Source organism: Etheostoma cragini, chromosome 16 (assembly GCF_013103735.1).
Source record: "Etheostoma cragini isolate CJK2018 chromosome 16, CSU_Ecrag_1.0, whole genome shotgun sequence".
Taxonomy (NCBI): domain Eukaryota; kingdom Metazoa; phylum Chordata; class Actinopteri; order Perciformes; family Percidae; genus Etheostoma; species Etheostoma cragini.
The window spans coordinates 13,192,061-13,217,313 of NC_048422.1; the positions used below are offsets into that span (position 1 = coordinate 13,192,061).

At 38.8% G+C, this 25,253-nt stretch overlaps 2 protein-coding genes and 1 long non-coding RNA gene across 7 annotated transcripts; 2 read left to right on the forward strand and 1 right to left on the reverse strand.

The window, feature by feature from the left end:
* Positions 1 to 442: 442 nt before the first annotated feature.
* mpx (myeloid-specific peroxidase) lies at positions 443 to 7,799 on the reverse strand. 3 transcript variants are annotated; one of them, XM_034896663.1, is made up of 16 exons: positions 7,551 to 7,799; positions 7,367 to 7,432; positions 7,193 to 7,280; positions 6,820 to 6,995; positions 6,506 to 6,638; positions 5,921 to 6,050; positions 5,624 to 5,830; positions 5,171 to 5,534; positions 3,975 to 4,135; positions 3,613 to 3,871; positions 3,359 to 3,529; positions 3,033 to 3,270; positions 2,712 to 2,925; positions 2,382 to 2,438; positions 1,620 to 1,676; positions 443 to 933 (listed from the first exon to the last, which is right to left on the reverse strand). In XM_034896663.1, exons 2-16 carry the CDS (start codon positions 7,428 to 7,430, stop codon positions 925 to 927), a joined length of 2,328 nt encoding a protein of 775 aa, XP_034752554.1. In that variant the 5' UTR covers positions 7,431 to 7,432; positions 7,551 to 7,799; the 3' UTR covers positions 443 to 924. The 3 variants fall into 3 exon arrangements, with proteins under 3 accessions (XP_034752554.1, XP_034752556.1, XP_034752555.1); XM_034896665.1 differs by lacking the exon at positions 2,382 to 2,438 and having other exon boundaries at positions 444 to 933; XM_034896664.1 differs by lacking the exon at positions 1,620 to 1,676 and having other exon boundaries at positions 444 to 933; positions 7,551 to 7,798.
* LOC117959502 lies at positions 7,625 to 25,252 on the forward strand. The gene is made up of 3 exons (XR_004659950.1): positions 7,625 to 7,635; positions 14,017 to 14,019; positions 25,121 to 25,252. It is a non-coding gene; the product is annotated as an uncharacterized LOC117959502 (long non-coding RNA).
* LOC117959500 (prosaposin-like) lies at positions 19,106 to 23,496 on the forward strand. 3 transcript variants are annotated; one of them, XM_034896677.1, is made up of 10 exons: positions 19,106 to 19,326; positions 19,443 to 19,501; positions 20,519 to 20,593; positions 21,098 to 21,226; positions 21,335 to 21,448; positions 21,836 to 21,916; positions 22,076 to 22,259; positions 22,698 to 22,756; positions 22,844 to 22,906; positions 22,990 to 23,496. In XM_034896677.1, the coding sequence occupies exons 1-9, from the start codon at positions 19,275 to 19,277 to the stop codon at positions 22,892 to 22,894; spliced, it is 804 nt and encodes a 267-aa protein (XP_034752568.1). In that variant the 5' UTR covers positions 19,106 to 19,274; the 3' UTR covers positions 22,895 to 22,906; positions 22,990 to 23,496. The 3 variants fall into 3 exon arrangements, with proteins under 3 accessions (XP_034752568.1, XP_034752567.1, XP_034752569.1); XM_034896676.1 differs by having other exon boundaries at positions 22,844 to 22,902; XM_034896678.1 differs by having other exon boundaries at positions 22,844 to 22,895.
* Position 25,253: the final 1 nt, after the last annotated feature.

The following is a 25,253-nucleotide window of genomic DNA, read 5'->3' on the forward strand; positions in this document are numbered from 1 at the left end:
GGAGGCATACAGTACACATGATGATTTGGCCTATGTTGCTTCACTCAGATTACTGAAGTCAATATTATAACAAGTTTAACCAAGCTGTTTTGTTAGGTTTAATTTTGCTGCTTAAAACTGAATATATTCTGTGAAACAAAGTATCAAAGCTTAATCAAATCTTTATTTTGGATCATCATCTCGCACAGGAGTATTAGAAAAACATTTGAAAATTCTTGCCAAATAGAGCTTTTACCACAATCTCTATGTGTGTCCTGTACTTTCAAAATGCCATCAGACACAGTTTTTGGCGACTGACTTAAGACGTCCATGAGATAATTTCTGATGTCCCAGAAATATGAAAAATGAACTACGTTACCGCTCTACGGTTTCTATAGTTTATCAAATGCACAATACAACAAATAAAGTAACGTTCAAAGACATTTTTCAAGGGTTAGGGTTAATGTTCATTTTACAATTTTTTAAATTTGGTCAGTACATTTCATAATAATACTGATAAACCGTCAAAACTGGCTAAATGTTTTCCGACCAAAAGATTACATGTGCTGTAACAGAGTTTAGCAGATTTGCTGCATTAAATTTCATGTTCATTTGGCTGATTGCTATAAATCTATCAAATATTTGCTAATTATTCAGAGAAAATACAGTATATATGTTCCGTACTATAGTGTGCCTTAGTCTGGTCCATAAGACAAAAAGCAAAAAAAAAAAAGTAAATTATTAAAATTAGATATTTCGTAAGATGACATTAATGGAAAGCAAAGTTAAGTGCAGAGAGATTGAGTTATAAAAACAGAGCCTAAAGCTGATGATTTGAAGATGGATTCTAAACGGATTCCAGGTGGACAGAGAAGGCAGACTGTAGCTGTGTAGGGTTGACGTTGAGTGTTGGTGATCTAGGAGGGCCTCTCGGGGTTGGGGGTCTTATGAGATCTGCAGAGTAACAAAAGTATAGATTACTTCAAAATGATGTAAAAACTGACAGCACACTGTAGGCTCGTAATTATCCACATTTTTTTTCAGCTTTGCATCTACTTGATAAAATACCCTGATCTGCTGCCAATGTTATGATTTATCCCAGTGGAAAGTAACTTGGCACATTTACCTTAATTACTCTAGTCGAGTTCACCTTTGAGATACTTGTTCTTAAATATTTCCTTTCTCTATGATTTTTGTACTTCTACTTCACTACAATTTGGATGCAATATTGTAATCCATTACATAGTTTTTTAATCAAAATATATGACCATCATCTAAAACATGGTGCACTGTTCTGTTAAAAAATCTCTCAGTAGGACAGGTAGACAATAATGACATGACACGAGGGACATGATAAGAAAGTGGTCAGAATCTAAACGCCCTGATTAGACTGTCACAGTTACTGAAGGATGAAAAATGGGTGTACTCCATAGAGATGAACTGCATTCCAAGATTTATAGATACGACTCAGGTTTGTTTATCTGTATCTCACAAACTTAATTTAAGTTGACCACAGCCTGTTATGTGGGGTGAATGTGTGTACGTTCTATTTTGTTTAAGTCTTCATACTGTAAAAATGAACACTGAATAGTTTGTGACATTTAGCATAATATGCAGTGTACAATGACTAAATACACTACCTCATTGTTCTGGAGTTCCAGGGGTTCCTGGCTTTCCTGCTCCTTGTTGTTCACAATCTGTACATAAAGAAGATGTAAAAGTTTAACTTGTTTATCATCACAATTTGGGAACATTTTTGAAATGTATCATTAAACCATAAATGGTTTCTTATGGAATGAGGAACACCTTCAGAAAATCACAAAATGTTAAGAACGATTGTTGCATGATCAAAATTAAAATAAATAAAGTTCGGCTTTGTTGTTGTTATCTTAAAGTATGACTACCACTTTTAAGTACTTAAACCAACCTCTTTTCAACCAACTTCCTGACCGTTCTGATTCAAGCTCTCAAGATCAAACACCACACATGAAGAAGGACTTTCACACGAGTTATTAAGGAAGAAATAAATAACGTGGTGCACTGCTCAGTAAAAAAAATCTCTCGGTAGGACAGGTGGATTATAATGACACGAGGGACATGATAATAAAGTGGTCAGAATCTAAAGGCCCTGAATAGACTGTGACAGTTTGTAAAGGATGAAAAATGGGTGTGGACCCCATAGAGATGAACTGCATTCCAAGATATATATACGACTCAGGTTTGTTTATTTGTATTTTACAAACTTAAATTAAGTTGACCATGTCATGTTATGTGGAGTAAATGTCTGTATGTTCTATTTTGTTTAAGTCTTCATACTGTAAAAACGAACACTGAACAGTTGTGACATTCAGCATAATATACAGTGTACATAAGGCTGAACAGACAATAACTAAATACACTACCTCATTGTTCTGGAGTTCCAGGGGTTCCTGGCTTTCCTGCTTCTTGTTGTTTGCAATCTGTACATGAAGAAGATGTAAAAGTTAAACTTGTTTATCATCATCATTTGAGAACATTTTTGAAATGTGTCATTAAACCATGAATGGTTTCTTATGGAATGAGGAACACCTGGTGTTGCATGATCTAAGTTATATATAAAATACCAAGTTTTGGTACTTAGACCAACCTCTTTTCAACCAACTTCCTGACAGTTCTGACTCAAGCTTGCAAGATCAAACACCACACATGAAAAATGACTTTCCCACAAGTGATTAAGGAAGAAATAAACACACCACGTTAGACGGCGTTGTATCCTTCCAGGCTGACAGGTTCAGGCGTCGGAGGTTGTTGCAGTTGACGAGCCGGTTCTTGTTTGAGAGGACGCTGTAGGCATCACTGGGGACTGCCGTTATACCAGTGTTGTCACAGATGATCTTGGATAAGGAGGTGGCGGACAGAGCGGCTCTCTGCGCTGGGGTGAAGACGCCGGGATTCTCGTGCCACAGCCTGATTATTTCAAACATGAGTTTAACATCAACAGAAACTGGGTTTAAAATTCCTTTTTTTTGGTCATCATGTTAGCATCACTGTTATGTATCCACACATGTACTGACCTGTCACCCTGGCGGGTCTTCTGGAACTGTTTGGCAATGAGGCAGGCAAACAGAGGCCCCACACGACCACCATCGACAAATGGCTCTGCCACGCCTCCCATCCAGATGTCGATGTTGTCGGCCGTCCCGTAGAGCTGTAGCAGTCGGCGGGCCAGGTCGTTGTTATTCAGGACCTGAGCGAGCTCCTGCTGGTTCCTGGGCTGAGACAGGCCACAGAACCCACGCCAGGCATTGTAGCCTAGATAATTAAACAGCATGTAAGCAAAGAGTGGACGAAGACAATTAAGGAAGAGATGAAATTAGAGAAATTAGAGTGAAGGATGTACCAGCCAAGCCATGGTCACGTCCCCTCTCCATGTTGAGAGAGCCCAGGTCCAAAGCCAGATGCATCACGAACTGGAACAACCTCTCCCTCAGAGCATCCACCAACATGTGATCCTGAGTGTTCAGTTTAGCAGGACGGCCGATCAAACCACGGAGCAGAGGGTCAATGCCCCCTGGAGAGATCAAATTAAAGTTAGGGTGACAGATGGAGACAGAGTGACTGATAAGTTACTGCTCTTCTGTCTGTACAACTCACCCTCAAAGATGATTCTCCAGGGGGTGAAGAAGGCCTTGAACAAGGGAACACTGGGGAACCGAGGGTCCTCCCTGTAGTTTCCATCAAGACGGGCTAAGAATGGTTGGATGGCCAAGTGGGCAAAGCGGTAAGCTGCTGTTGCAAAGACATTGGCGATGCTGGGGTCAACGTTGGGATTGTAGCCAGGGTATTGCCCGAGCTGAGTACGCATTGCGTCGGTACCCACAATGTGAGGCAGATAGTCCCTGAACACAAACACCTGAGGGAGACAGAAATCTATTTTGAGTAAAAGTGTGTATGCCACCTGCTTAGGGGATGTAAAATGTAACCATGAATGCTAACTGACTCTCTGGTTTACCAACCTGTGTGTAAGCACCCATGATCTTACGGGCCTCTTGGTAGAGTGTCTCACTATCCCAGTGTGGGTTCAATTTCTTCAGTTCACGAGCCAGTCGGTTATGCTCACGCATAAACAGTGTGTGAATGGATGTCAGAGCAATGTTCTCGTCTGCGCGGCTATCACCTTACAAACAGAAATTTACACTTAAAATAGCTGATCTGAAATGTTTTTTTAATTTTCAGATTCATTAGTTTGGCTTGTTTTTTTTCAATTAGGAGTTCATAAGGTGTAAATGACGGCTTTATTAATGAATTCTTATTTTTGTATACATCAGCAAACAGACATGAATAAGAACAACAGTTGACTTGCTAATTAGCCTCTAGTATAACTTGCTTTCTCTTTTAAATTAGCTCAGGCAACATCATTTTATTGTCCTGTACTCACCAGAAAATAAATAACAGCATTGGATTGAAAATGATAGCGCAACTTACTTAAATGCACATAGATTTTATAGTGAAAACCCTTTTGAAACATTTACCAACATATTCAACTGCAGGTCTGAAGTCATATTAAAAAGCGACAACAACATGATTCTTTATTATATATATTAAGTCTTCAGTTATAAATGTTAGTAAATCATCAGTAATGGGTAATTGTTTTCTCACTTTACCAATTTATCAAGACAATTTGTAACAATAACTATTTAACCCTGTTTTGCTATATATGCTATTTATAAGAAGAAGATATTATATATATAGTATTTATTTACAAAATTGTATATAGCACGCTACAATGTGGTTGTATAAGGACATTGTGTTTATTAGTTATTATTATCAACAATTATAACATCTTCTGTGAACATATTACTATAACTCTGTTATTTTATATGAATGATTTGCTTATAACCAAGTACCTAGTTGTGGATGCTTAAAAGGGGTTACAGTTGCTCGCTTACAATTAGATCACAGTGTGTGAAACATTCATTAAGTGTTTATGTATTGCCTGAAAAGATAAATAGAGGAGTTTGAATAAGTGTTTATTAATTTAGACAGACAGCTGGTTACAGGCTAGAACTTGATATGCAACAGTAGTTTACAACCTTGCAACTCAAATTTATTACCACTCTTTTGGCTTGTTGCGGATCTTTGAAAAATTAATAAATGACTCATTTACCATTTATAAAGCAATTACTTAAAGTGAACTGGCAAGATGACTTACCTGCAATGAAACAGGGCACCTCTCTGGCGTTTGTGTCGTTGGTGATTCTTCTGCGTGTGGCACACATGTTCACCTGGAGAGGGTTAAAGGGCAGCAGCTCACGGTTGTTGTCCCTGAACTCTGTATTCACGCGCAGCAGGCCGGCATCACTCTCGAGGTCGCGAAGAAACAGGGCGAGCTTCTCCTCAGAGCCGTACACCTGGCTAAGATCCAGGAAGGCTGTCAGGGAGTTGATCTGCTCTCTTTTGTTGGGTTCTCCGCCAAAATTGTATGCAGTGTATCCTGTTCCGCAAACAGGGGCGGATCTGAACGCATTGATGCAGCTGTTTGGGCCGGAGGGCAAGCGGGGGTCGCCAGGAGGAATCTGTTTGTAAGAAAGAGGTCAAAAGTTATAAAGAGAATCTTTTAGTGAAAATAACATTTCAAGGTTTGGGTCTGAGCTATCACACCAACCGGGATGGGGACGCATGGCTCAGTTTTCTCACAGCTCTCGTCACAGTTGATCCCGTTGCTGAAGGAGCGGATGCTGGGGGAGAAGGGTGTAAAGGTGAGATCGTGGTCGTTCCACTGCCCAAACAGGGTCACCATGTGAGTGTATTCTGTGTCGTTGACCACGCCCGCGTCTGTTGTGCTCAGGATGTTGTTGGACACCTGTCGCACCTGAGAGTAGAGGAGAATTGTTTAGTTTAAATTTTAAATCAGCATTTAGTATGTTAATCAAAGGGAGTGTCTGGGATTTCAATGTCTCACCAGTGGGAGCAAGAAGTTGTTGATTTTTCGTGTTCGGTTATAGCCTTTTGGTTGGGAGATACCATCGTCATATTCGGAAGGTAGCCAGCGGGCAAAGGGCGTGTTGGAGGCCCCTAGGCGAGGGTTTTTTCTAAAACCAAACAGGAGACATCCGTGTTTAGAAAAGCTGCTTGAGAAATCCTGGGGAAGTGTACACATCTTCTGCAATATATGGCCTAAGATCTTTAGGTGTATTTCACAAGCACTTCCTCTGAATGTAACCAGCACTCAATCTCACAGACCCAAAAAGCTTTCATTAATTCAACACAGATTGCTTTAGGCAAAGAAACCATACAATTGCTTTATGTGCTAAATTGTTTTACTGGAAAAGTGATAATGAAGACATTTTGTAATGTTAAAAAGGGGCCTGTTTAAGATAAGTTGTTTGAGAAAAGGACTTAAAGGTGCAGTGGGTAAGACTTCTAAAACGTTCTGTCATATTTGCTGAAACTGACCCATATGTTCGAGTAGAACTACATAAAGCAGTTAAATTTCAAAAAGGGAGAATTTGAAACAATATTTTCCTCAAACAAAAATGTCTCTTACAGGTTGTTGCAGACACTGGTGGTTGTGCGATACTTGTCAAGGTTTGGTGTGGTCCGGCACGATGGAAGAATGACTCGAGCTGCACATCCAGATATTTGAGCAAGCTTAACTAGATCCTCTCTAGTAAGCAAATCTGAAAAATGTAAAACACACGATTCACAGATTATCAACGTTTTATGTCTAGTCCTTAATTAGAGCATAACGCTGCCCACTATTACAAAACAGTAAACCTCAGGCCCCTTAACCATGAACAGGAAAAGTTATCAGAAATGTGTCTGAGTATTTTGTGTCTTTTTGGGTGCTATATGTCTGACCTGTTGCGTTGAGTGAGCGTTTGTGCACATGATGCACCCTCTCGTGCAGCAGACGGAGGGTCTGTGCCATGTAGTCTGCAGATCTCACAGCTGAGCGTGTGTCACCACGAGGCTGCTTCAGGAGACGGAGAGCATCGTGAGGACGCACCACCTCCCTGCGGACTCGTCTCAGACTCCTTGAAGAAAAAAAATGCACAGTCGAACAATGGAGTACAATGTAGATACTTTTTTTTTCTTTTTACAATTACTGAGCTACAGAGTACTTGTGATGAATGGCTTTCATGCCAAAGAAATAACATTTCAATCAGTGTGCATTCATGAAAGGTAATCTATTTAACCCTGTGAGATGAAAAACCCCATAAAAGGAACTCACTCTTCTCTGGAGTACTTGTAGGCATCATCCACAAGTTTCTTTGCCTCCTCAAAACAGCTTTGGAGGAGTGGACTGCCAAGATATTCTCCTGCAAATACATAACACATCTATCAATTTGTCCATCAATTGTGATAAAATAATTACAGTTTATTGTGAGAGAAGAATGTAGCCTACCTGCCGGTTTGGCTTGAGCAGGAACCAGGCAGACGCCCAGCACAAGAAGGGCAGAGAAAAGCATCCCTAAAATGGAATAAATGTCAGTATAAAACTAAATTGATTTGTCAAAAGGCATGCAAAAAATGATTTCTCAGCACCACGTAACACAAAAAATATATCAATATAAAAAGGATCTCTTTACCCGTTTCTGTGAAGATATATGTGAAGAATTTAGGTTCTCTTGGAGATGTGGAGTTTGAGCTGATGTCGCCTTCTTTATATTCAGTGTGAGGCCCATAGGCCTCGCCTCCAAAGGTTGTACAGGTAATGCTAATGTCGGTAAAGAGCACTTCCTTCTTCCTTCTGTCTCTGTTTATCTATCTATTGTTACAGATTAGAAGGCCAACTGATCGGATGGATGCTTTTATTTAGCAAACTACATACCAGTGGCCATTGTGATAGTGGTTGTCATGGTAACAGCAACAGTCATTATGCTTGCAAAATCAGCATTTGTATATGTCTTTATAGTTTTTTATGAAAGTTGGAAAAGTATTCTTTCCGGTCCAATTCTGTGGCTGGTTCAGAAGAGTTTTATTCACAGCACAGTGCAGACAGAATTTCACAAGGAGCTGTAGAATTTTCTCTGACCAGAATGTGTTTTGTACAAGTTTACAAAAAACAACAGAGTAAAAAACACCTTCAACTCCCAAGTCTGTCTGAGTAAATTTGTTTAAACTCAATACTGTCACAGTTGTGAACTACTGTCCCGGCATGGCCTTTAACAAAAGCTTTCACTCAGCTGACAGACTAAATTAAATCTTGATACACTAAAAGTCTAGTGATCAGGTAAAATAATGTAATAAACAGCTGAATATCATACAGAACAGCTGGAACAGGAAAGAGAATATTAGAATAAGATGAGACTAAAACTGTTGGGTGAGATTGTCTTTTACAGAAGCTATTTGATTAAAAAGGTCTTAGTCATTAGAATATATATATCAAAAAAAAGGTGTTCAAGGAGCATTTAGGGCAAATTTTATAAATACTTTTTGACATCCTACATGAAACAAACATACTGTTCTTTTCATGAAATTATTTAATATAACTGGATCCAGTCTTTTCTCACTGGAGAAATGGTTTTAACCACTATTTTTAAAGAATGTTTTACTCCGTTAACTGCAATATTGATAGCAGACAATAAAGAGGTTCGCAGCATTTGGATAGTTTTCTTGTTTTCACACCACAGTTTACTGATGTTGCCATACAGTGTTACCACACAGAAACTGATTTACTTTTGAAAGTCTTTGAAAAGAGGAAGGCTTTCACACATGTTCCTTAAGATAAAGAATCAACAGCACACTCAAATAAAAAATAAGAGTTTATCCAGCTTTAGACTCTGATTAAATGAAAAATCACATCTGTTTTTTCCTGCCTTTCTGGGAGATTTAGGTTGGTGTTCATGCCAATGCTACCTAAACTTAAGGCATATTACAGGTTAATAAGCAATAGGTTAAACTTGTGACTCAGGGTTGTGCAATGAGGAAAAGGAACAACGGCTAACAATCAAAAATGAGTTTACCTTGAAACTGTTTTCTAACATGCTTGGTGGGGTGGGGATTCACGAGGCGGCTGTGAATACAAAGAGCTTTTTATTGGAAAGCAAAAGTGTCAGGCATCTGCTTTAGAGCAGAGGTCTTCAACAGGGGCCCGTGGCCCCTAGGGGTCCTCAGAGTTGATACAAACGTGGCCACCAAATTATGTCAAAAAAACATTTTTTTGAACGTTGCAATTTTTTAAAGAATTGACATGTCTGAAAATACACGATACATCAATATGAATTCAACTTAATTATTAGGAAAGGTGAATTGGCCAATTTGTGACAAAGAAAAAATGTGATTTACACATTGAAGATACGCGTAACATAGGTAAGTTAGCCACTATGGTAGCCTCATGGCTCAGCATAAGGATTTAATGTGCTTTTCCACAGTGCAGGTTTAACATTAAAACATGATGTATAAATTATATCTATTCATTTTCATTCATCCAGCCCGGTTGAATATGCACAACATTTTATACAGTACATTTAGTAGGGAGGCCCCATATCATCTCTCTTTCAGGTAAAGGGTCCTTGGCCTAAAAATGCTCAAGACCCCTGCTTAAGAGAGTATTACTAAATGTACTATTTGAGCCCCAAATTCTCTATGAAAAAAAAGCATCCCATCGTTAATGACAGATTTCAACTGTAGACAAACAAACAAAACTGAGACTACAGGATCTTGTTGGATGTTGGATTTAATCAAGCCTCCAACTGCATGTTTTGTATCAGGAGGCAAGAGATTGGCAACCCTAACCTTCTCCAGATGGATCAGTCATCTTACTGCGCCTTGGTCTTCGTTCCAACCAAGCTATGTGTATAAAGTATATCAATCAAAAGAAAAAAATGTGCACGGTCCCTAAATGTATTGGTCTATGCTTTGACTTACAAGCTCTTTTGCAGGCAAAAGGTGCAACTTTCCGTGTGGACGTTATCTCCCGCTGTACCCAACTGCGGTGCTGAATGTGCACACTACCCTATGGCTTCATTCAATACAGTAGACACTTTTGAAAGTTGAGAAATAGGTTGCACATCACATTTCAGCTTTACAAAATACATCATGAGTGAGCAAGTAAGTGATTGATAGAGTACAATTCATTTCTTACTTTATTATGTGAAGGAAATGTAAAATATAAATAAAAAAAGTTTTCATGCATTTTTCTCATCCATTTTAGTGAGAGTTCAGTTTGTCTGTTTGTTAAGACATTGTCACTTTTTTTGAGCAAATCATTGTGTTTGCAACATTCACAAGAGTGTACTAATCATGTCCCTCTTTGAAGGAAGTAAAAAAGCAGAAATTTACAGCAATGGTTGAAACATTGTTGGTCAACCTCAGGGTTAAGCAAGAAATCCTATTTTTCCAGTGGGTTAGTTAGAGAGCCTGGGAAATTCTGAAAAACCCCAGGTTTTGCTGATGATCGTTTAGTGAGCTGGAGCTTTAACACTGCCTTCTAGTTTTGTTGGTGATAAGTATAATTACCCTTATTCCAGGATCACTAGTGGTTCTGGGCAATACATGATCATTTATGTCATTTATCATAGCGATAACTTATTACACAAAGTTGCATAAGACAGACCTCACCTTGACTATGACCATAATAAGGAAGCAGTGTTCTCGGCATGGGAGACAATAAATTCAAGGCGTTGCTCACAAGACTGATTACACTACAAGGAGTTTCCAACGTGCAGGGCATCTGATTTCCAAAATGGAAAATCACCGGGCTTTGATGGGATCCCCCCTGAATTCTATGCTATAACTTTTTGGGAACAGCTGGGCCCAACTGAAAATGGTGAATTTGCAAGGGATGTTAACACAGCCTTAATCTCCTTACTCTTGAAAAAGAACAAGGATCCTACAGAGTCCAGAAAAGCCCCTAGCCTGTCGTTTGTAGTCTCATATGGCAAAATCATTGAACTCCGACCAAACAGGATTAATTAGAACGAGACTAGCAGCAGATAATGTTAGACGCCTTCTCCACATTGTTGATGCAGCTGAGGACAGTAAGACTCCAATGCCATTTTTTTTGTTGGACACAATGAAAGCATTTGACAGGCTTGAGTGGCCATTTTTATAGTCAGTCAGAGGTGATGAGCTTTGGTAAAACTTTCATTGGTATGATTAAAGCTTTGTTGAGTATAGAAGTTTATCAGGCTTTAAAATTAACTGGTCAAAGTCTGCACTACTTCATTTAATTACTTCATTTTATTAAAGTCTTCCCCTGCCTAAACTAGATTATTAAACACAACTATTCTGCTGCTCTGAACAATGGCTTGAAAGATATGGAAAAATTGATAAGTCTCCCTATGTCAATTCAAGCCCGTATCTCACTGGTTAAAATTAATGTTTTGCCCAGGGTTAATTTCGTGAGCTCTATGCTACCTAAATTACAATCAATGGTATCTAAATTTATCTGGAAAGGCATGTTGCCGTGACTTAAGATGTCAACTTAACAGAAGAGGAAAGAGAATGGTGGCCTCTCTGTTCCCAACTTCAAACATTACTTTTGGTCCTTTGTGTTGAGGTCCCTTCTTACTTGATTTAAGCCAGATATGTCTGTTTGCTGGTGTACCTTAGAAAGTGCTATGACAGAGCCTTGGTCACTCCATGACGTTCTTTTTGCCAATATTTCTAATAAACAGTCCAAGCTATGCTTTGACCCCATTGTCTCACATCTTATGCGGAAGACTTGGAGTTTGGCTGAAAACATACTGCCATGTAGCTTGTAACTGGCATACCTTCCTCCCTATTTTCAATTATATACCACTCCTGATCGAGTGGAGGCTGATAACAGCCACACAATGGGAACAAAGGGAAGTTTATTGTCTAAAAGACATTTTTAGCGAAGTTGGGTTATTGCTTTTTTCTGACTTGCAGAACACATTCAGTCTACCACGTTCCTCTTTTTTCTTTTACCTTCCATTAAGATCAGCACTCAAGGGATACATGTCCCTTTGCTGAGGCCTTTGTCCATCCATCCTATCCAGAACTGTCCAGGCTTTATCAGTTCTTAGTGATATGTAACCACTCTGCCCCGCCTATTGAGAGTATCTGGGCACACGATTGCCCAGTCCTGAGTATTGATCTTGACATGGCATGACATATGGTCTGACATTCCAGAAGTATCACACAATCCAGACCATCAGCAGATTCACTGCAATTTAATTCATAGGTCATGTCTCACCCCTGTGAAAATGCACCACATGAAAATAATTAACAGCCCCTTAAGCACTTTCAATAAAAGCACAAGGCACATATCTTCACTTGATCTGGGAGTGCTTTCCCATTGGTCAGTTCTAGAACAGAGTTGCATCCAAAATCTCCAACTTGTTTAATGTTGCTGTGCCTGTTGCTGTCAATGTCTTGCTTCTGAATGATCTGTCAGCCTTTCAGCTCTCTTGGATTCAGAAACGTTCTATATTTGCTGGACTTAGAGCTGCATAGAAATGATTGCATCTGTCTATCCGCACATTTACCCTTTCCTATTTGGATGAAGTGTATATGAAACTCTGCACGGCGCGCATTCCCCTTGAAAAGAGTCTGGACACTTGGCGGAGCATGGTTGACTCTGTAGCCTTGTGCTGCGGCCCGGAGCTCTAATTTGCGCAGGTGTTTGGTCTTTTTACTTGTGTCTGCTTGTGTGTGTTTGTGTGTCTGTTTGTGTATGTGTTTGTATGTGTCTCTTTCTGATTGTGTTGTTTTGTCTCCCTCCCTCCCGTTTTCCCGCTCCGTTTTTCGGCCCCGGGACGCGTTCTGATGTCACAGTTGTATTGTTTGTGGATGTTTGTGCTTTCTGAGTTTAGGATTAATAAGTAATAATAACAAATAAAATTGTGATCACAAAAAAGATCATTTTACAAGAGAGATTCGGTTTTGTGTGAGATTGCTTAGTCAACTACTACACTCTCTCACGTCACTCTCTCATCTCTTGTCTTGAACAATATGCGTCACTTATCGAGCTTTACCGTCTAATTCCAAGACATCAAAAGAGGTTAAAACCATTATAAATCGGGTCACGTCAAGAGCTGCAGCTACTCGAAGGGAGTGGAGGGAAAATGTGGTGACGTCAGGTGAGCCATTAGGACTTGTAGTCCGTCTAATTACGTATTTTCCCATAGAATTTTACTCAACTATCTTGCAATGTTTGCAATTGTGTGTGTAATCCAAGGCACAAGTTGATTGGGACCAGAAAATACTTTGTCTTTTGCCACTGACCTCCTTTAATTTATTTTTCGAAGATAGGTCCCATGGAGGCAAACGGAAGGGGCGGGACTTCAACTGTCTACACAAGTGAGATGCGGATTGCTGACCAATCAGAGCAGACTGGGCTTTTTTGAGAGGGGGCTTGAAGAGACACGCGCTCCTTCTCAGACAGAGGACACAGGTGCAGTAGCCGTGGGCAGTATGAGAATTTTTTATTATTTTTTTAACATTAAAGCATGTAAACATATTCTAGTACGGATGGTATGAACCTGAAAATGCTATATAATGGATCACCTTTAATGAAAAAGCATCTGCATTACTAAGCTTGTTCACATCATACATCTAACATTAAAATGTTATAGTTTTGGTAAAACCTTTTCTATTGGACATCTGCTTTATTCTAAAGTCACGGACACAAATAAGCTTAGTCGAATCTCATCGAGTCTTATCTGGAATCTGCTCTAATTTTAAATGTTTGTTTTATATTCTGTGGTGATTGACAGCACAGACTCAATTATTATATTCTGCAAATCTTGTAATTAACCTGGAGCTCGTTCTTAAACTTGCTGTTTCTGTGGCGCATTTGAAGCCTGGAGGAAGCAGCAATGTGTAGAATGTTGAAGCAAGTTCACAGACAAAAAATAAATAAAATGTATAACTGGAATGTCAGAAAGAACAAACTATGAGAGGAACAAAATGTTGCTATACTGTCAAAGAATCCTATTGTCTTTAGAAATCTATTGTGACGCCAGGTACTTGGAACACTCAACAGCAAAGACACACAACAGTAAACTATCAGTCTCTTTTAGCACCTCTTGTTTTTCCTTTCCATAAGTGTGCTTTATGCTACTTAACTCACTGTATTCACAACAGAAGGTACAATTCAATGTTGTAAACGTGCTCAAATTGCCTACAGTGCCAGTCAAGAGTTTCTACACACTTTCCCATTCAAGTGAACAAGAAAGCGATTCCAAACCTTTGACTGGTACTTTAATAACAATACAAAGATCAATCTTTTGTTACCTGAAGCTGGTTTATAATACTGTATAGTATAAAATTCCAGATAATCAAACTTATCTGAGAGAGATCTGCTGCAGAGATTTGAATTACTTGAATGACACACTTGCACTACCATAAACTACTGGTAATAAAGATAAGCCAAGAGACATGTTTAGGAAACCATTTAGTTTAAGATAAAAAGGTGGTTATGCACCACTTAGGCATACAGTACATGTACAGTTGCGATGTTTTGACATCGAAAGCCTTTCGTTGGGTTGAATCAAACAAGAGTCTGTTTGTCCCGCTGGCGCAGTTTGTTCGGGCAGGTGAGAACTCGGCAAACAGACTCTGGAGCGTGCCAAAAGCGGACCAAACAAGGGTACCGAGACCTGCTTGACGAGATGGTCTATAGTGGTACACTATCAATCAAACTCTGGAGGGGTTTGTTTGTTGTGAGAACTTGATCTGTACGGACATGTGGCACAGTGAATTCTATGATGAACTTTAATTTTCTTAGATTCCCCTAGGGCTCCCGGACCCCCTGTTGAAGATCTCTGGTCTAGGGCAACAACCAATCCTGTTGAACAAGCGACTGTACACAACAAACTATATCAGATATATTTATTAATTCCTGCTATAACTGACTATGGGGATCATTGGAAAAAGAGGAGAACCTCAATCGTCTTCTGATATTTTTATGTTAGTTATGAAAACAATGTGAAACTGAATGTTTTCTGTATTTTAGGCAGTTCTATAAAAAAAATGTATATCATAATTTACAACTTTAAATGACTATAGTAAGGCAGCAACCATCTGAGGCTGTACGACTTATTATGTGCAAGAAAACTTTTAGAAGGATGTAAGAAAAATGGAGACAGCTGTGTTATTCTCAGACCCTTACCATGTGGGAAGGAAACTGCGGAACTAGCTCCAAGTTTTAGTTTGGGACGCAAAAAGTCATCTCAACATTTAAGATTTAGCTCTAAACTTCCTTTTTGAAAAGGCTTATAGTTAATGGTGGACTGGCTCAGGCTTACCTTGGATGCTGTTATAGTTTTTGACTTCCGGGGGACTTCCTATGACGCACTCAGCTCCTCTCTCTCTCCACCTGTCTACATTTATGTCCAAATAATGCATGTTACTAACTTAGTTTCTTCCCCAGATTCCCTTAGATTGGGGTGGCATTTGGATCGTGGCTGTTGCTGTGGTCCTGCTCCATGCCCACTACTAATGTTATTATTAGTCATAGTTCTATCATCTTTACTGTTACTATAATTGCCATTGTTCATTATGTCATTCCATTATACCCACTGCTATGATTATTACGAGTCATATTTCTGTATTTATTGTAGTTAGGTATTCCTACTCTCCCATTTCTGCTCTACCTCAGCACATATAACTGCAGAGCTGCTCTGTGGGCTACACAGACACACATCATTCTGCTGTATGTTTGCTTGGCTTTTTGGGACCGATCGCAATGCCCTGTGTTCAGAGGGTGTTCATGCAGACTGGTGACAGTCTGTGTACTTTAGGTATGTATGTACTATGTTATTTTGTATTTTCCTAAACAACAGATAATGTATTTGTCAAAGACAAATTTCCTTCAGAACAATAAAATCTATCTTATCTTGTTTTCTTCAGTTTTGTGTGCGAACATTTTACTTTGTTAAGTGGCAAATAACTGTAGAAAAGTATAAACAAACTGTCCCTTTGAATTGTAGTAGAGTATAAGTATAAAGTGGCATAAGAATAAAATACTCAAGTACAATACAAGTACGTGCATTTTGTAGTCATGTACATTACTTGAGTAAATTAAAATAACTTTTTTACATTCCACCTCTGTTTGTTCACTTGAATTGACTTGTGTCTGAAAAGTGCTGTCCAAATAAAGCTGCCTTGCCTTGCCTTAAAATGTTGGAACCTTTTAAGTCATTTAGTTTTCAAAAGAATCAGGAAGCAGGAAGTTTATAGACCTGTATTGTATGACTTTAACTTGTAATCCCTGTGACGATTCTAGTAAATACACAGGATTGAGTCAGAACACACTCACAAAGCAGCAGGCAAAGATGAGAAACAAGACCGAGCTGTTGAGAACAGAACTCCATCAAATCCATCAAGTAGGAAAAGATTAACCTGACAAGGATGACATTTGGTTTGCAGCTAGAGTTTCTAACAACTACTACCAATACAATAATGACCTTATAAACAAGGAAATGTACCTGACCAGTAAAAACTATTATGAAATAATACCATATAAGAAAAAAAAAAATTGCAAAGCAATAATAAAACATTGTATCAATCAATCAATCAATCAATCTATAGTAAGAGAGATGATAAAAGTGTACTAACAGAGGCTTCCGGGCAACATTGTCACCAGTTCTAAAGCAGATGTTATTCAGATCGACACATGCTGCTAGGACCTGAAATTATAATATAAGAGAAAAAAAAGAAGAAGAAATAATACCTCCTGAAAAAAAATAATCGTGGTTAATTCACTCTTTTCAATACTAAACAAAATCCAGTTGAGGAATTACTTACATGAGGTACAAAGATGTGGTGCACCTTCAGCACATGCAGGAAGATGGCCCGGTACGTGGTCTTCAACCTCCCAAAAACAAGCTCTATAATGGAGCGTGCCCTGGATAGATGGTAGTTGGTGCGCTGGGCTTCCGCACCTTGTTTTGGCCTCTTGTTAACAGAAATAAAGTGGAGTGGCTGTTGGAGGCACAGGTACGCTCCATCTGCATGGATAAAGTAGTCTGGAGGAGAGTAGACCTCCTGTATGGCAGAGCACTGTTTAGTCATGGACTGACACAGGACAGCACACATACAGTACGTGTTAATGAGGCGGCCATGATGGTCACAAACAGCCTGCAGGATAAATAAAGGGAACATTTACCTGTTGCTTTAGGGCCTTTAGGGCCTTTAGGGCTGCTGGGTGGCTTGAACCGGACAAGGTAGTTGTTGATTGCTCCAGCTGCTCGCATGAAGGCTGTGTGAATTGCCAGCCCTGTCCAGGTCTTCCGGGTCTTCGGGAAGTGAAAGACCAGATGGCGAATGGGTACCTACTCCTGAGTTACTCTTTGGGTGATGCGATGGATAGTGGAACAATGCAATACAAACACTCAGGAAACCATCCTGCATGATGCCCCGCTTCCCAGGCAGAAGAGCATCACCAGGGTTTTAATTGTGGCACCCCATCCGATTCTGTTCCTGAATGAGAAGGTCTAGGTCCTCCCTGCGCTGTGTGTCTCACTGGTTATTAAACCCAGGAACACTTACATTATCCTGTGATACAGGGGTCTGGGCTGGTTTAGGGAAAGTAGGAGGATAATGGTTAAATAAACAATAGCTTGATATGAACTGTGGATCTTCCTATTTATCTATCTGTCTTAGCTGATTAATCCCAATCATTTATGACTATTACAGTAAGGTTAAGTTAATTCTCTCCATGCCAGGAGGCACACAAGGCTTGGACATTACTGCACATGGGCGATCCAGTTCCATCCAGTCTCCTCACCTCCTCACTGATTTTCTTTGTTTCTGCCATCTCAAGAACTGACTTGTTGGAGACATGTTGTTGCCATTGAATCTTGAAATTTGAGTTTCAAGATTACAGTAAAGTTAGGGTTATCTTAAATAGGAAATTATATTATCAAAGTTAAATGACATTAGCCATATAAACTATAGTAACTGTAAGCTCAACGTGCACAGCTTAACCAATCTTTTGTGTTTACCTGACCATGCTCCTCTCTCAGCCTGATACATAATGTGCTGGCGGTGAATCATCACCATTTCCTTTGTTTAAAATAATTTTGGTCATGAACCAAACTGTTTGACAAATTCGAATTTTGACCAGATGAAAGGTTAAGGGATATCAAGTTAATTATGATTATTAATAGTTCATCCTGAGGGGACGTGTGTAAAGCAAATTTAATGGGAATTCATTCAATTGTTGTGGAGACATTTCACATAAAACACACAGGAACATTCAGATGATCACCAAAGTATGTAAGAATCCTGCTCTGGGGACCATAAATGTCTTCTTTTTTTTACAGCAATCCAATAAACAGTTTTTAAGATACTGTATTTTAGACTAATTCAAAGTAAAATGTTATGTTAGTCAAATGGTAAAGCCCCTCAAATTTGTATCTGTGTTTATATCATCTTTCAATTTTTTATAATAGCAATGATTTTTATAGACAAATGAGGCTAAGGAAGTAAAAACTAGTGCACTCTCTGAGTTACTTTCAGCCCATCCATCTAAGTGTCCCCAGGTCAGGGCGCTAGGACAGGAAGGTAGTTACATGCATCGCTCTCTCCCACAATGTGTTATTTGAAGCTTCCAATAGGAATTGCCAAAATAATATATCCCATTCAGAATGACAGGTGTGTTCCACAAACATTCAATGATGAGATTTAAGGTGGTGCTAACTGCCTTACATGTTTTCTTTAGTTATTTATTTACACAATACAATTTCTGTAAAGCTGAGGGAAGTGTTTCAAATCAGTGTTATTATGTCTTACTTGAGCTGCTCTGACCAAAACTGAGATGTGGTGAAACGACTATTACCTTAAGTGGGGCTGCAAGGTGTAAATACTATAGTAATTTATGGTTTTAAAAATAGTTCTATAAGATATAATGTGGAGCTGTGCTGGTGTGTTCCTCTACAACAGGGCTAAGTCAACGCAGCCTTTTTCACCATAACACAAACTCTGATAGAGACACTTAAGTGAACGTTTATAGCTGAGTGGCTGAAATTTTACAAATAAACCTGTAAAATATATCATTGTTCACAGTTAGAATTAACCAAACTGGAAAAAAATGCAGCCACTGCATATTTGAATAACAGTACATCTGTAAACACATCTAAACAACATCAAGTTGTTCACACTTAAAGTAAGGAACTGAATATAAAACTTGACTAATATTAGCTTATTGAGGGACTGAGAAAAAAAAAAACAGTTCCTCTATGCTATAAAACAAAATAGTCTTATCACACCAACATCTGGTTGGTGGGAGCTATTGGTGGCAGGTGGGTCCTGTCAAATATAAGATGTGCTCTCAGTTCCCTGTTCAGTCGCCAGGAGGGAAGACAGACATTCAACCAAAAGCCTGAAACTAAGACAAGATGGCCTCGCTCAAGATTGCTTTGCTACTCTTCGTTTGTCTTGAAGGCTGTGGTGAGACTATAATTAATTGTACTGAGTTGATTTATCATGAAGTGAATATTTAAAAAAGTCAAACGATTAGACGTATCATGATGAGGATTATTAATGATAAATATTTCCACCTGCAGCTCTGACTTTAGCTCTGAATTTCAATGGTTTGCAAAATGTTCCAGATGCCCTGAGAGCAGTAAGTTCATGATTTTGATTTCTTATGACAAAATTGTATTTTGCATTCAAAACACAAACCTGTTGATATCCCGTTTATATGTTACATACTGTATCCTACTATAACTTCCTGAAACATGACTTACCAAACAACACATTTTTAAGAACACAATTACAAAGAAATTAATGATCTCCCATGAATTCCAAGATATGGTTTATAAAAGCATTTTGTATATTGTGTACAAAAATTGTATGTTCCAATGCATTTATCACCCTATTTTGCAGTGGTAAAGGAAGTATTTAGATCCTCCACTAAAGTAAAAGTACCAATACAGCAGAGTGAAAGTTCTTAATTAAATATTTGGGTTAAAGTACATTAATATCTGCAAATGTAGTTTACATATCAAACTAAAACTAAATGGTTTGCTCCTGTGATAAGATGGGTTCAAAGGCAATAATTGGTTTAGAACAATGCACTGTAGTTTTTAAACTAAACATATGTTTTTATGTAAAATCTTAATCTGTAAGTAACTAGTATGTATATGTAAGATAAATGAAGTGGAGTAAAAGGTACAATATTTCTGAGAATTGTAGAGAATTGTTAAATTCCTTAATAAAAGAATGTAAATACGGTTGTTATTTCACACCTGCTATTTTGGAGGCGTAATAACAACACTATACACAACCGTATGGTACTCCAACACCATTGTTCCATTCTTTAAGAGAAACTCTGCAATTATTGAAACTGTACACAAGGAAATGAAAAGCAATACAACACTTGTATAAAAATACAGTAGTTTCCTTCTCACAAAGAGAACTGAGATTTTGAATTTCTTCAAAATCAGGAAGTCTTTTCCTTCTGGTACATGTTTCACTCTTGAATCGAGCAGCTGATGCAGTCACACACAAGCTTCTTCCTCATAAAACACAATGTATATTAAATATAACAACTTAGAACGAGGCACCTGGATTGTGTAAGAGATCAGATTGGTTTAAGTGTTGATTTACTTTTATTTTGTGACTTTGACTTTATATTCAGACTGGTGATGTCTGCCAGGACTGCACCCAGATATTTGAGCTCCTTGCTGACTTGTTTTCCAATTCAGACCTCCAGGTGAGTACAATAGTTTAATAAACAGCAAAAGAACTCCAGCGGATTAATATTTGCTCACTGATATTATTGATAGTGCTTATGTGCATAGTCATAAGTCAATATTCAAAAAAACATGATGTGCTATCTCCACGGCTCCATAATCAGCCGTGCATACGATGGTATTCAAGCACACACAATGAATAAATCCCCTTATCTTTTTTAAGTGCTTTGCCACTACCTATTTATATTGTCTAACAAAAGTTGTTTCTCACCTGAACTCAAAGATCCTCTTTCCTCTGTAGGGAAACCAAGTTGCTATGAGCACCACAAAACAAATGCCATCACATAAAACTGAAACTACCACATTTAGCACAACTGTTCACTCAATCTTCTGGCCTTTGATTTTAGTTAGCAGAGGGACTACTGTTGCATATAATCAATGATTATGTTTAGATGTAGACCCATAATCTGCCCATTGTTCTAAGGAGCAAGTTTAAACAACACACACCTAATCTTTTATTTCAGAAGAAGATCATAGATGGCATTGAAAATTTGTGTGACCATCTGCCTGGACCAGCTAGTACTGCCAAACTCTGCAAAGAAGAGGTGGAGAAGATGCTTCCAGTGGCCATCAACCTCATTGCTGGTGCTGTAGTAAGTAGCATGCTAGATTAATCGTCTGGGTGTACTTTCCCAGAATGAGATCAGCAATAAAATAGTGATGCTACTGATGGTTCTATACCTCTCTCTCTCTCTCTGTAGAAACCAGCAGAGATCTGCAAACTCATCGGGCTCTGTGACTCCTCGGAAAAGCTGGAGAAGATGCTCCGCTTTTTTGTCAAGGAGACCCTTCAGGTGGCTGTGACCAGGGAAAAAGTTAGTAAAGTCCAAGTGAAAGAGGACAGAGAAGCCAGTTGAGGTGGTTCAGGCATCTGGTAAGGATGCCTCCTGGGCGCCTCCCTAGGGAGGTGTTCCAGGAACGTCCAGCTGGGTGGAGGCCTCGGGGCAGACCCAGGACTAGGTGGAGGGATTATATCTCCAACCTGGCCTGGGAACACCTCGGGATCCCCCAGTCGGAGTTGGTTAATGTGGCTCGGGAAAGGGAAGTTTGCGGTCCCTTACTAGTACTAATCCCTCCGCCACCAGATACAGGATAAGTGGAAGAAGATGGATGGATGGAAGTGAAAAAGACACATTTGAAAAGAATAACATGTATGAAAAGGCTCTTTGTGCTCGACTCCCTCTGCCATTTGTGTCAATCAGGTGCAGCCCAAAACACAATGTACCTTCTGCATTTTTCTCATCAAGACTTTGGAGGAATTGCTGCCTAAAGAAAGTACTGAGGTGGGTTACAATCATACAGCGAAGGAACACACGTGCTTGTGGAGGAACACAATATCGCTTTGTCCTGCACACCCACACACCCATCTAGACACCTAAAATCACACAGCACTGATGACTTTTGGGAAACATGATGCACCTTCCACTCTATACATTTTTCAGGATGCTTTGATCAAGCTGCTGGAGGAGATTTGTCATCTTTTACCCTCCACCTACCACGATCAGTGTGAAGCTGTCATTGGCAAGTTCACAAAGACGGTGCTGGAGGCAATCCTGAGCTACGCCACCCCTCAGAACATCTGCACTCTCATCCAGCTGTGTAAAGGCCAAGAGGCTCCTCTTGTAGGTCAGTTTTCCTCTCCTTCAGTGATGTGTGCAAAGCCACATATTTAAATGACTTGTTTTATCCATCGAAAGAGCACAGTTGTAACTAATAACATTAATTATGGCCCTGTTTCATTATGTTAACCTTAGTATAAACGGTGCCAGTAAGCAAGCAGGAAATACTATAAGTACTCCAAACCGGTACACCTACATTGAATGCTTAAAATAAAAGTTATTATTTACACCTATTTGACTATTTAAAAAGGGCCCCTATGAGAAAGCTCTTCTCAATTTACAATTCTATAAACCAGAACACACTTGGCACACATTTGATTTAAAAGCTGGTACAGGCTAATGTTTACATGACAAAGGATGAATAATCAATTATCAAAATGAATAGATTACTTGTCTATCAACAAATCAATTATCATTGAAATAGCCTTTTTTCTTCCACTGTCAGACCCATGCACTTTGACAACATACAGGTGCAGAGACGTCAAGACTGCCCTGAGATGTGGTGTAAGTACAATACTATCAAGCTGTGAACTTGTTTAGCTTCTGAATGCTCCGATGTAATAACATTTGCACTTTGTCTACTCTATGCAGACTGTGTTCTACTGTCAGAGATATGCCTGGAAGCCTCTCGACACACTTTAAGATGTAAGATAGGTACTTAATTCCCTATTTATATTTAGTTACACACAATAGAACACACAACGGCATATCAAATCTCTCTGAATTTATCTTTTCAGGGTGGGACATAAAAGTCACTGAGTCAAGCTTGGTGTCCCCATGGACGACCCAGATCTTTCAAAGTCATTGCAATTATTTCTCTTACTGCTTGACACCTATGGCATTCTGTCCAATAGCATTTCTTTCAAATACTGATTTGAAATCTTACTGTGTTTTTTTCCCATTGGGCATTGCATTGTACTGTATGAACTGAGTGAAGAAAACCTGGAATTAGCTTGACAAAATATCATGGACAAAAAGGATAATTTGATCTTTAGGAGTAAAAGGAATGTTGAACAGATCTAAAAACGGTAGGATCAGAAAGTTGGATGATTGGTTTAAAAGGAAACTCTTTCACAAATGTTCTGTATACTTAATACAAATATCTATTCTATATATAGTTTCATAGCTTCATCCACTTTTAAGCTTCTTCTTGCAGATGATCTCAGGAACATTATCAAAATGTGCTAAAATAACATCACTGGCTTGGTCTTCTCATCTTCCAATAAAAAGTTTTTAAAATTTCAGATTTATCTACCGTGTATTCTTTTGTCAAACACTTGGATGCATATGTCATTACTGCACACTATTTTGCAGACACCTATTTTCACAAGTTAAAATGCCAAACCTGGTTAGTAAAAATCCAACTTTAGGGGTAAAAGCTTCCGTACCTCAACTTTAGTACTGGCGGTTTCAAAAGGAAAGTGAAGGTTTTTAAATAACAAAAAAGAAAAAAAGAGTGTAAAGGTGTGTAATTACAGTATATCGCTGATGGTAATCAAAACACTCTAGATGTATGATTGACAGTCAGAATAGAAACTAATCTCATGTTTTCTTGTCAATAATAGAGGAAGTGATCATCTTCACAGCTTATTTATACCAATACTTACTTCTGCCTTAATGTTTCACCATTTCATTTACAAAAGAACCTTAACATTATCATTTTAACTTATTAAAGGGTCATATGTATGTATGTTATGGAATCTGCTTTTATGATTCAAAATAAATAGCCAAAAGCACAGCCAATGAGCACAAGGAATAGCGCGGTTTATTTTTAAAGCGTTTGAAAGAAAAACTCAACTTATCAGACTCCTCAGTATGAATCATTGAAGGAGATTTTGCAACCTAAGGGTAAAAACTAGGGGGTTGGGTGTTCAATATTTGGGGGCAGGGGATAGGGGCATTGTAAAAAAATGACAAGGCACTTTAACACATTCAGCAACCACACCAACAGACTTAACTTCTGATACTTAAAAAATGATTTAACAGGACCCCACAGGAGACGATGTAAACAGGCTGGTTTCTCTGTACAACACCCAACCAATCATTTGTCTCGTCTGTGGATGAGCAAAGGATGCACACGTTATTTTAAAGAAATCTTTGCGAGGTTAAGTAATTTCATTGGATGATGACTCTGCCATAATCTAAAATGCTCAGCACCACTCTATGGCTCCTGGTTGAGGTTTCTTTGCAGTACGCCCAAAGCACCAAGAGGTGGCGCCAGAGGACCAACACTTCAGTGTTATCAGAGTAATAGAGAAAAATGTATTTTAGTATATGTGAGGACACAGTACCACCTAGCTGCATGATGATTTTTAGAACGACTCAATTTGCACACAATCAGACAAAGTACCAACTGTGAGTTAAAAGGTGAATACCAACCTCACTCAGGCTTACAGCTTGCTTAGCCTCAACTCTGCAACTACATTGTGAGAATACACATCTAGGATTAAAGTCAAGGGGTCAACCGGAAAAGCATATATTGTGAACTCGCAAAATATCGGTTAAATCTGGCACACATCTTTTTCCACTTTGTATGCATTCTTTAAAAGCTTTAAAAAAGAACAACGAGAGGGGCAAACTCGACAAACCCGGATTGTTTAAAGAGTACCAATCAGGAAAAATATGACTTGTTTCATCCATGACCCATTGGGTATGGTGTTTTAAAAACAAATTGATTAATAAAAATGTAGCTTCAGATTCAAGCTCAACATTCATTTTGGAACTACGGTCTACAAAACCCTGTACATAGAGGCTTTTTACACTTTTGGTATCTCCATGAACAATGTGCTGTTCAATTCCAGTGAAAGATTCAAACCTAACAGCAACATATTGTGATCCCACTTCTTTGTGTGTACAAAACTAATTTAGCTGACTGTGTGCGGTCTTTCATCTCTTTGTCTTGGTTAGTCTGTGGCTCTTCTTGTCATGTTCTTCTATGCCAATCCAAGTTTCACATTGTGTGCAGGTGAATAAAGGTGTCAGGACCATACTGAGTGAAAAC